A 12,471-nucleotide genomic window follows, 5' to 3' on the forward strand; every position below is an offset into this window, starting at 1 on the left:
TTGATGTCACAAACTGAATCTTTTATGTGCACACATCTTCTGTGTCGTTATAGCAGGTAAACTCTCGCAGAGGTTTCCAACTGAAATCACGTCTTTGTGTGTACCTGTGCTGGTCTCCGTCACGCCTGGATTGGCCGTCTGGGGGCTCAGGTGTTCCCGCACCATCTTCTGTAGCGATCGCATGAAGACAGAGATGAGGCGGTCGATGTAGCTGGCGTTTTGGCTGCAGGCCGACTTCAGGATCATCAGTGTTCCTGGAAAACAGACAAGAGATGAGGATCAATGGAATGTGGTAGCAGGAATGCTTGGATAAGGTTTGCATATTAAGATCATCTAAAATGTTAATGTTTAGAGGATAAATTTAAGTGTTTTTCCAGAAGGGAGCTCTTTATATTTTCATGTTTCACAAGAGATCATGGGAGAACAGGACGAAAAGAGTGTTGTGCTGGTTTCATCTGGTTTCCTTCATCAGACAGGGGGTACAAATATGAGAAGGAGAAGTTTAGAAAGTCTCCTGAATAAAACTTTGCCTCACTAGGAGGCTGATATTTGCCATTTTTCTAATAATCAGAATTGGTTGATTAATAATTGGCCAGTTTTTATTCTCAGAAACTTGGTAAACGTTAAGCCTCAAATATTTCATTTTTTTTTCGTCCAAGACTTTACCTTTTTTTGTTTTTTTAAAACCATCTAAAGATAATATCCACAATTAATTAATCTGTTGATTATTTTTTGGATTATTGCTACGCAGTTCAGCCCAAACCTCAAAAAGATGATGGTCTCATGTCTTGTTTTGTCTACAAACCAAAATCAGAAATATATAGGCCAAGAAACTTCGGCATCAATCATCGACCGCCCTTATTTATAAAAAAGCGGTGTCGGCCATAGAAAAACCATTAACTGTCGACTTCTAATCTTCCTCGTCATTTTTCCTCCACAGCTGCAGCTGTCAGCTTGAGTCCTTTTTCTAAAAGCGTGACAAGGACTTGATTTTGTTAAAAATAAAATCTGACAAGTTCCAGTGAGTCTCCGAGGCAGTGTATGAGTAGGTATGAGTAATGTCTCTCTTCTGCTGCTGCTGCTGCTGCCGGGAGGAGACAAATGTTAAAATGTCATTCCTCAAGCCAGACAGACGCATCAGCACTGCTGCATCTCTTTAACAACACGACACCACAAAAGCTTTCTACTGACCACAACTGCCACTTTGGGGAAACCATATTTAATATCTTTACACTGCTCGCCCCGCCCAGCAGCCATTTTGTCATCTCGAGGGCCCTTTAGCTTTGAGACGCTAATTTACAGCTCTAAAACTGCAGGAAAAATATCAGTAGCACTCTCCCAAGAAGAAGCTTTTAAGTATATTTTTACCATAAATACTCTACTACAGCTTGGTGGATGAGAACAATGTTTGCTCAGGGAGTGCGGACGGAAGCAGAAATCTTCCCCGAGACAAACCTTTCAGAAAAATCCCTGGACTGTGGCCTCGGTTTTAAACAAACCAGATGTTAGATGGAGAAGCAAAGCCCATCAACTCACATTTTAACGACCCACTCACCGGCTTAATTGCTAACATTGACTGAGAGGTAGTTTGGATTTGTTGGGGGGGAAAAAAAAGAGAGTGGGAGTGTGAAAAGTAAAAAAAAAGAAATGACAGGGTTTCTGTAGCAACAAAGAGAGAATAACAGAGCACCAGAGCATGAGAGGAGAAGTGAAGTGGACAGTTGAAGGTCTTACCAAAGAGCTGTGTGGGGTTAGTGTTACTTGTGGCTTTTTCATAGTTGGTCAGTCCCTCATAGATGACTTTGCCCACAGCAGCATACAGACATTCCAGTTCTTCATACTTGGATGCAACATTGGAGGTGCCTGGAGGAAAAATCACAGCACAACGTTTGCCTTTCAGCAAAGAACAACACAAAGTCTGACACATGACACAACGCAACGAGCCTAAAGACTGTGCTTCTGACTTTGTCACCACACAGGAACACAAAGTGGCAGAGCTTTTCTTCATGTTTTTGCATCCGCTGAAGACGCATTTTCATGACATCTGACACCTCTTTACAAAATCCTGATCAGAAGACTGGAGAGAAACTATTCTCAGTCTTTATTCCACAAGTTGCAATTTTTCAGCCACTGTTTTCTAAAATATATGTGTGAAGAGAAAAAACACTATGCTTGACACGGTCTTTAAAAATCAACAAAGAAAAGACAATAATCAAAATGTCTTGAGTTGAAATTTAAATTTGATGCAGAGGAGACTTACTGGGCTCAGTGGGAAAGATGCTCATGAGGCGAGAAAGAAGGGAGTGGACGGCCCGCAGGACTTTGGTGTTACCGCAGGTCATGCACGCGGCGATTCCTCGCTGCAGGGGCTTGAAGTGGGCGAGGATTGCCGGAGACTGAAGCACATTCAGCAAGAAGCACAGAATCTCCAGGCCCGTGCAGATGTTGGAGATGTTCGCCTGCGCTGGTTGTTCCTGGGAGGAAACAAGAGGGAAAAAAAACAGGAGGTTAGTGGAGAAAAACTTGTAGAGATAGAACAACAGATGATTCATTTTCGATCACGTTCCACCCTCAAAAAAGTTGAAAAATGCTGTTCATTGTACTTAAACTTCCAAACTTAACAATGCATTTTAATAAATATAATCAACATATTTGGTAAAATCTAAATTTTTTCTTGATTGATTGATTAGTTATTTGGTCAGTGTTTGCCAAACCTTGAGATAATGACATTCTTAAATGTATTTTTTTGTCCAAAAACCAAATGTACTCAGTTTTAACGATTTCTTTGTGTGGAGCAAAGAAACCAGAAAATACTCACTTTGACGAAGCTGAAAAACCCCAAAAACTTGTTTTAATTGTTTTAAGAAAAAAAACAATGAAACCAATTACTCTTTTCTTAAAATAGTTAACGATTAATTCAGTCGTCGTTTGACAATCGATTAATCTTTTGCGGGCCCATTTTAGACACGGGTGTACATACGGGTCGTAAAGCACTCACATGCAGACAAAAACATCAATATTCTGCACACACAGGTATTTCTCACAGAGAAGAACTGAGGCTTTTTGATTGCTGCTAAACCAAAGATCAATGACCAACATCAGGCACTAATTTTGTCTAAATTGCAATCAAGGTTTACAACTTGGGGAGGGCCACGAGGATAATCTGGGACAGATCCATGGCACTAATCTCGACTAATGAACAAGGTGACTCCTGTGATAAGGCTGCTCGTAGATATATACGGCTGGTATTGATTTGAGACCGCAGTAACAGAGCGGGACCTTGTCTCATGCAGATAGGTCACATGTATGTCGTGTCGGAGTGAGCCATTGTGAGTGTGTCCTCTGCCCCCGCTTCATTCGCCCTCTCACACCAAACCTCCTGACTCTCAATCACTGCCATGCCACTACAATGAGGTGATGAAAGGTAATCCGACTGAGAGCATTGTTCATTAGTGTAAGGAGGGCTGCGGGGCAGGTAGAGCAGGTTCTCCGGGGGGAGGAACAGACCACGTATGTGCACCGACACAAGTCCTGTTTGTCAGAACATCCCTGTGGAATCTGGAGGAGCTGAGAAGGGAGGTCTGAGTGGGCAGAGAGGACAAAACTCTACCCACTAGGGGTGCATTAAGATATCAATTTGGTGATATATCGACGTCCTTCGTTGCACAATACCATAAAAGATTCACCAGGGCAAACATCGATATTTTTATTAACAAATTAAGACGCTCTAAAGTAAACAGTTTTTGCCAGTTTCACTCGCTGGGCGTCACTATTTCATGTGTCCTCATGGTGGCGCTGGTAACGTGAATAAAGGGGAAACTTGCAACCTGGCCGAAGAAGATGGAGTTTACAGTGGGATCATGAAGGAGACAGCTACGTTAAGAGATACTCCATTCACGTTGAATACATAGACTTTATGCTCTTTGTTCTCCTTGTTGTGAAGAACTAGAGAAATCTTCACTTTTTACTTTTCACAGACGTTTCGTTTTCTTCAGTTCTGCAAATATTGATTACCGCAGACTTGGTGTATCGTGATATTATTGGTAACGTGGGCCATGTATCGCGTATCGTGCGAGGTATCCTGTGATTCACACCCCTACCACACAGGCAGAACCGTCCATTAAAGTCTAAATAAACCCCTGTATATAAAACCAGTGTATGTGGATATCTAGTAATGTTATTCACTGATCCAGAAGCAAATCTTTACAGTTTAGTATAAAGCAGGGCAAGTAAATCTGGCCAAGGGGCCAATCTTCATCAGGCAAAACCCCAGGTTTAAACCGTTTTTTGGACCATGGGAGTTAAAGAGAGCAAGGGAAGTACGCGACAATGGCCCATGCATGGTAATAACCTCGTCTGTACAGTGGTGCCAAATCAGACCAGAGAGATGAGTGGAGAAGAAGGGAACAAGAGATAAAGGAAGAGGGAAGAAAGACTGTGATAAGAGGCTGAAAATGAAAAGGAGGAGATGAGGAGAGAAGGTTCTGGGAGAAAAAAAGAAAGAGAGAGAAGCAAAGTGGAGCGATTCAGAAGGCAAGTTTTAGGATGAAGAGGAGTGGGGCACAGGCCAACCCGGAAAAAGGCTGCCGTTATCTCGCCATTGTCATTATTTTGTCATTATGAAGGTTTGCGCCTCACTTCATGTATTACTGATAACAGACAAAGGACTTGAAGGCATTAGAGCAAACACTAAGACCGAGCTTAAGCAGAGAGAGAAGAGGAAACTTCTGCAGTTGCTGTGAAGGCGGAGTGCAGAAACACATTAGTTTTCCTCTGCTGTTCGCGTCTTATTGCTTTGAACCGTAACAACAACAAGCCGGAGTGTTTGGAAGCGTAATAAACATGTTGATGACATGCAGTACATCTTCAGTGGAAATTATAAATAACTGCTGCAAAGCTCATATAAACAAATATGGTTTTTGGGAGTTTTTTTTCACTAAAGGATAAGCCAGAAACTTTCAGAACGTTTATAATCGCCAACAGTAAAAAAGCTGGAATAGGTTTATGGACCACACAGGCATGAATCTGACCATGTAAAACAGAATCGATGCAGAATCGTTCCATGTTTGCATCACGATGCACTTTCGAAAGGATCTGCCTGAAGGTGTAAAGCAGTCTTACCACTGTCATGAGCAGCTTGTCAAACCACTGCAGCTTGAGCTCGGCGCGAGGCCACATGTCTGGCCTCAGGGCAGTTTTCATCAGGCTGACACAGCGACGCGACAGCAGCTCTCCTGGAGACCCGGCCACATTTGTGCTGTCGTTCACCTGAACGGGGAAAGAGAGAGAGAGAAGGACTCAGTGCTGATCAATCTTTACTCTTAATATCACCAAAAGGTGCTCTGACAAGGAAAGAAATCACACCAGAAGAGGAGTGGTGACACTTTTATATTGTATTTTTGACATAAGCAGGAAGGGAACTGTTGTGACAAGCATCACCTAGCATAAGCTTCCATGAGCTCTAGGTGTGATCTTCTCTGGTTGAGTAATCCCGGGGGAAGAGGAAAGACAATTTCTCTACAGGAATCAATTTGGTATCACAATACACTGATGTCAAACTTAATATAAAGGCATGATTATGTTTGTGTGGACTGTTCTGTGAGCAGTGACTGATCCTCACAGTCGCACAGAAGGCGATATTCAGCCGAGATGGTTGGATGAACAGTGAGAATGGAACTTGGCCAAAAAAGAGAGAGAGAAAAAAAAAAGTAGGAAAAACACGAGGTGAGTGAAATCTCAACAGTCTATTTCAAGCTTGCAACCAAAGTCATTGCTGCCACTATACCAAGGGACAGCAGTAACTGTGTGTGTGCGTGTGTGTGCGTGTGTGTGGAGATGCGTTAAGGACAGCCACCAGGTGTGACCTACCTTCACCACTGAGGGGTCAGAGTAGCCATGTCCTACCTGGCAGGCGCTACGGTTGGCAGAACTGTACCTAGTACACGAGTGTGAGTGAGATGAGGTGTATAAGTGGACTTATGTACTGTACGTCTGAAAAAAAACCTAAAAACCATAGGGAATGTGGACATTTTGGGATTAGGTGTTTAGGTTAACATGCTGTGCAAGAATGTGTGTGCATGTACTTCAGGTATGTTTTACCTCTTTAAGACCTTTTCTGTCATAAACAATGACCTTGTCAGGAGCTGTAGTCCTCATGGAGACCAAAACCTAGTCCTAAAGAGGCATAACCTCATTTCTGAAGAACTGGTTGAGTTTAAGGCTAAAATAACCTCTATGCTAAGTTTAGGCTATCGAAATGAAAAAGTAAATGCAGTGTCCCAAGAAGTGTGTGTGTTGGTTCTACCTGACATGCAATCCTGATCAGGAAGTTGACCACCGTATCTGTGTGTTGTTTCTCCACAGGTTTGGTGAGCATTGTCTCTGTACCTGGCATGGACTGGGTGCGGCCAAACACCTAAAAACACACATTAAAACATAATAAATAACATTTTAATGTTTTAATATCTCTATTTCAAAAAGACATGTTCTATTCAAGAAAAATAAACATTTCAGTGCAGCTGTGTTTTGGATCTGGCGACGTTCCTGAGCACAGGAAGTGATTTGTTTTACCTTCACTGACGGAGGCGAGGAGGAAGCACAATAGTTACACTGAACAAGTAAAAAGAGGCAGCTACAACAGTTTGATGAATGGCTGAATATGTGGACTCTACTGCTTTGTGAGAGCAGTGAAAGCAGAAACAAGGCAGACGGCATAAATTGTGGACTTAACCAAGCTGGAAAATAATCTCCTTTATTTGGCATGATAAACATCTCTAGCAACAGGATAGTGGCAGGTTTGGGGGGTAGTGTGAGATCACCAATTAAAAATAATTTCTTAGAATTCCTCTTGGTGGCGACAGATGCTGAGCACTACAGCTTTAAGAGTACTTAAAAGTAGGCCGAGACGAGCGCTGCCCAATTAATCACTAATCACAAACAATTATTTCATCAAGATGAAATTCTACAATGCAGCAGGAAATTTAACGGTCCAAAAATCTTGCTCTTTAAATGAGATAATGTGTTGGTTGTTAAAAAGTGACAGTTATGATGATAAAAATGTTTATTCATACCAATTATAAATCATATTGCAATCACAAAAACTGTCAAAATAATTGTATTGTGACCGTTTGACCATGCTGTTTTAACTTTTCACAGCCCAGCCATGACAGGCTGAGCTGTACTGCACTCCACACACACACACACACATCTGAGTGATTGTTCCTCACCGTGGAGGCCGCTCCGGTTGCTGTGCGGAACCTCTTGACGTCCTGACCGGTGGCCGCTGCGTCCAGAGACATTCCCCTCTTCACTGCTGCCCCGCTGGTTCCTTCACCACCACCACCACCACCACCACCACTAACAGCGGCGGCGACTTCACCCTCAGACTCCGGCTGACACGCCCGAGACAGAAGAAAGGACAGTTCATATAATTACAGTTTTAACAAGTTTTTAAATATATTATTATTAAAATAAAACGTTCCTCTCACCAACTCCTACAAGATTATGAATCAACGCACTTTAATCTCTGTTCGGTTTGCAGTCAACCATTTGTAACGAGTCACCACTGTGTGACACTGTTATGTCAACTAACCGAGTGTTATTGGTATTCAATGTGTGGTGAGGATGAACTTGACGCCATTAAACTTTATAAAAACAGGGTCTGAGACAAAAGTGCAAGTAACAGTATATGCAGCAGAGTGATTTTAGCAATCTCGGAATCCTATGTCTGGGTTTGTGAGGTTGTTCTGACCTGAGAGTGCGTTCCAATTGTCATTTCCAACAAGGAACTCTGACTGCAACTCTAATACTCCATAAATCCAAGAACGCACCTGTTGGTCTTTGATCCTCTGTAGCTCCCACTTGATGACCACCTCAGCCAGCTCCACGGCCAGTTTCCTCTGCTCGATGGTCACGCTGGGGGTGAAGCCGAGGCGCTGCATTGCACTGATCATGTGCTGCACCAGGTGGTGGCGCACGGGGTAGTAGACCTGGGAGAAAGGTAAGAAATATAAAAGTGTAAGTGATGATAAACTTGTATGAACTCTATTTCACCTATGTTTGAACATGTTTGGTATTCTGAGGACAGAGTGTCAGGACAGGACTGCATGGTCAGATGCCAAAAAAAGTGAGCAGTGATGAGACTGAACAGATGAAAGAGCAGTGCACGCTGAACTCTACTCGCACTGTAGCTTGGAGCCTGCTATTTTTTATGATTTTATGCTTTCTTTACTTTTATCTGGACTTCTAACAACGTGAACTTCCACTGCGTGACTCAATATTGCGTAGGGCTGCAGCGATTCAATCAATTATTCATCAGTTACTAAATTAATCAATAATCAAAACAAGCTTTCTGATTTTTCAGCTTCTTAAATGTCAATATTTGGTTTATTTGCTCCATATAACAATGTATGTTTTTTGTGGGCAAGACATTTGACATCACTATCATGTCCAGTTTTGAGAAACAATCATCATGATCAGTATTTTTCAACCTTTTCTGACATTTTGTGGACCAAACATTCATTAAATTTAAATCATTTTTTAACATGGCAACAATCCCGACAGCAAGACCTGCTTGTTGGTCTGTGCATCTGGATCTCCGTTACTGAGCAAATCTCAACCCTCGAAAACATTTAATGTCAACAAGATTCTGTTTATGTTGCGACTCTTCCATAAACTGTTTACAGTGGCCGCCTCGCGTCGGCTCCACCTTCCCGAATCTGGTCAGCCCCGCTCACAGAAGGCGTGTAATTTCTTCTACTCTGCCTGTACTTCACTCTGGAAGTTGAGGGCGAGAACACATGCAAAGTCAAACGGGGTCTCTCCAGTCTCTCCGAGACACGTCAGAAGAAGTAAACTCTGAAGCCGCATTCCCACTTAGTCTCAAGGACATGATGGCACACACTTAGCCCCGAGCTAAGCCTCAAACTCAAGAGTCACTTAGCATCTTCTCAAAAACCCAAACTGGGACTCTCAAGCCCAGAGACTCACGTAGACAAAAGAGCAAGAGATGAGATGTCTATCTGAAGGCTGCTGCCAGTGTCAAAGAATATTAAAACTTCACACTTTGAGGGTAATTATAGTCAATAGAGCAGGACTTCACTGCCTCTTAATGACTGAGTGGCTAAGCCCTGTCCATCATGAGTGCACAGAGACAAACACACACACACACACGCCATCACTCCATTTCTTGATCTCAAAAACACCAACTCTCTCTCTCTCTCTCTCTCTCTCACACACACACAGACACACACACTCAGAGTCTCTCATCTGTCTGTCATTATCTCCTCCCCGGTGTAATTATGCTGATGTGATTACATTAGATTAGTCATCTGGCCCAGTGAGAGCAGCCTGTCAGTGAGATAGAGAAGGCGAGCTGAGGAAAATGTCAGTCTTCTGCTAAGAGACCGTCGCTCTCCGTCTGGTGAGGCGGCAAAAAAAAGAAAAGAAAAAAATCAGACGAAGAAGAGAGTGGTTTCTGAAACTTAAGTAGGAGGACAGCGAAAAAAGCTACTTAATCTGAATTGAAAGAGAGCAGATGTGAATGTTGTTGTGTCATGAAATGGTTAAGAGTTGTCCCATGTCACTTTTCATGTCACTTCATAACAGTCAGTAAAAACTTCAATCTAACATCAAACTACACTCTTTAACCCTCAGAGGTTTCCCCTGCAGTAGCTGAAAGCTCACAACAGAGCAGTGGAATGACAGCAGTGAGAAAGCAGCTGTGGATGAACCAGAGAGTTGCCCTCTCAACTCTCTGGTGGCGATAGCTTATCTCAAAGTAACACAAAAAAGGAATCATACGCTGTCAGTAATTAAAGTCAGACTCGTAAAAAGGTATGACACTGTGTGGCGTAAAGTGGGATAAAAGTCAGAGCAGCAAGTCTGTCATGATTATTATAAGACCCAGAGACAGAAATCAGATTTGTTTCGACTGTACCGTCTGTTCCCTCCTGGCCTGCATCAATACGGTGGTGATCAATACATTCAATAGTGATGGATTCACAGGAGGAAGTTCACCATCGACCAGTGTGTGTACTGTTGTTGTTTTGAATTGGCTTACCCTGAAGTGCTGCACGATGAGATGGAGTATGTGGACCAGCTGTGGCACCGTGTGTCCCTCCTCCACTATAATCTTTCGTGTCCAGTGGGTCAACATCTGGTGGCCGTCTTCCATGCGGGCGGGAACAGCTGGGGTCAGTATAGCCATGGCCTGTCGCACAATGGCTCGTGCCTCCATGGTGTGGGCCTTCAGCAGACTGTGGAAGACCTATAGGTGTGTAATAACAAGGTTTTCATGGGATTTGGGATTTTCAGGTAAAACATGCACTTTTCACACTTCAATTTTTTAACCTGGTTCAAGCCCCTAAAAATCCTAAATACTGCATGCTTTACTATACACACTGAGAAAATGCAAATACGAATCAGCGACAGCATTTTTGCCGAGTCATGTTTTGGGCTTCTTATTTCTTCTTTATGGGAGGAGATGTGTTATAAGGCTGGAGAATTATGTCTTTGAAATTGCTTCAAAGTGGCTGTAGGTGGTAAATGCACACACAAATGTGTTGAAGGGTTTTTTAGTTTAGTTCATTTCACACTGAAAACAGAGGTGTGTCTTTCCCAACTGTCACAAATACATTGGAAACAGAACGAGTTGGAGGATGAAGAGAAACAACTAGTTACTAGTTTGTATCTTTAAGGCCTTATCCATACAAAAACATAACTTTTCCTAATTCATTATTAAAAAGTTTTTTCATTTGAATAAATCTCTTCATAGACAAGAAACCCTCCAAAACGCTGTGGTATATGTGCCACGACTGTGGCGCTGCAATACATCAAAAACAGTGAAGACAACATAGAGCATGTGCATAAAGCTCGAGTGCTGTGTACAAGCTTAATTGTACTGCATACAAGTGTTGAGTGAATGTAAACTCAACACTTTTCCATGTTTTTTTGACCCGTGGGAAAAGGTTTCGTTTCCTGCCGTCTCTCAACCATATACACAAACTCACACTCAAACCTCGATCTCAATTCCACTACATTATATTCAGTTTATGAGCACCACTCACTCAGAGAGTGTGCTTAAAGTAAGTGTTTTCTATCATTTATTCAGCTGTTGCATTTGCAGCCTCTGTCAGCTGGTAATTTACTCGTTTTTGTCTCTTTCTGTGTAGAGTCATACATCAGTCGCACTCATGCTTCACTGTCTCTCCTCACCTGCAGGACGATCTTCTTGTGAATGGCAAACTTGGCGATGATGTGAGCCAGGAGTAAGTGGCCGCTGTATTTACAGGCGGGGTCCACGCAGGCTTTGGGCAGCAGACACGGCCACGCGAACGTCATGAGGCGCCGCAGCTTGCTGTTGCGCGACTTGTTGTTGTCGTGGATGTGGTGGGGGGCGTGTTCCACCAGCAGGGTGGAGAACTGCAGCAGGCAGATTCTCAGCGAGTCCAGCAGGTCAGCCTGCTTCTCAGGGTCCAGAACCTTGGAAAAGGACAGGAGAGATGTAAGGAGGTTTTTCAATAAAACATTTTAAGCATGAAACAAACACCTGAGGTCTGTTGTTGAGGCTGTAAGAACAGAAGTCCTTGACAACTTACAGGTCCAATGTATAAGAAATAGTGCCATCTAATGGTGAAACTCCAGATGGTAACAAACTGAGGACTGTTTCTCAAGCTGGTCAGGGAACTGTGGTGGTCTCCACATACCCAAAATAGTTTTGTTCTTCTATGATTTTGAAATGTTGTAGAAATATGGCAGCGCAAGATGGCTGTCTCCATAAAGCAAGGCCCTTGCATGAAGTACATACAAAAGTACTTATTTTAAGGCTAGGAAACCAAATGATTTAAAAAAAATTAAGTGCTTCTACAATTATACAAAGATATCTGTAGGTAGTATGTTAAATATCTGCCCATAAACCCTCCTAAATGTCACACTTTGGACCTTACGCAACACTTAATTTTTCTAATTGCCCAGTAAACTGGCCTACAAACCAGAACTGAGAAAGCTCATATTTATTTGGTTTTCTGTCTAGTAGCTGCAACTAACAAATATTTAAATAATCGATAAATCTGTTGATTGTTTTTGAACAAATTTATTTACTAATTTCCTTCACAAAATGTGATAAAAAGTAAAAAAAAAAGTTTTAATGGTTTCTTTGTTACACAAAGGAAAGAAACCAGAAAACATTTATATATAACATAAGAAGAAGTTTGAATTATTGGAAAAAGAAAAAACCACTCACAGTGCCTGACTGCTGATCCACATTTAAAACAAACTGGACAATATACCATCTCTAAAATAGGAATAAATAAATAACCAAAGGCACACTTTGAAGACTAAAAACTTAACAAAAAGAAATTACCATAAAACATAATAGTAAAAAAAATAACACCCCTTCAAGAAAATCAAAAATGAATTGAAAAGGTTCCAGGAATGCAAATTGGTCCCTCGGTGAGAGGCCGCACTTGTGAG

General features: G+C 42.2%; 1 protein-coding gene across 2 annotated transcripts in view; it reads right to left on the bottom strand.

The window, feature by feature from the left end:
* LOC122759042 (transformation/transcription domain-associated protein) overlaps positions 1-12,471 on the bottom strand; it is a 101,815-nt gene that overhangs the window by 52,268 nt on the left and 37,076 nt on the right. For both annotated transcript variants that reach the window (XM_044013518.1, XM_044013517.1), the window contains 9 exons: positions 11,215-11,481; positions 10,061-10,267; positions 7,830-7,988; positions 7,227-7,391; positions 6,305-6,415; positions 5,122-5,268; positions 2,261-2,474; positions 1,735-1,863; positions 105-254 (listed from right to left, as the gene is read on the bottom strand). In XM_044013518.1, the coding sequence (XP_043869453.1) occupies positions 105-254; positions 1,735-1,863; positions 2,261-2,474; positions 5,122-5,268; positions 6,305-6,415; positions 7,227-7,391; positions 7,830-7,988; positions 10,061-10,267; positions 11,215-11,481 (1,549 nt within the window). The remainder of the gene's footprint in view (positions 1-104; positions 255-1,734; positions 1,864-2,260; positions 2,475-5,121; positions 5,269-6,304; positions 6,416-7,226; positions 7,392-7,829; positions 7,989-10,060; positions 10,268-11,214; positions 11,482-12,471) is intronic.

Source organism: Solea senegalensis, linkage group LG18 (assembly GCF_019176455.1).
Source record: "Solea senegalensis isolate Sse05_10M linkage group LG18, IFAPA_SoseM_1, whole genome shotgun sequence".
Taxonomy (NCBI): Eukaryota; Metazoa; Chordata; class Actinopteri; order Pleuronectiformes; family Soleidae; genus Solea; species Solea senegalensis.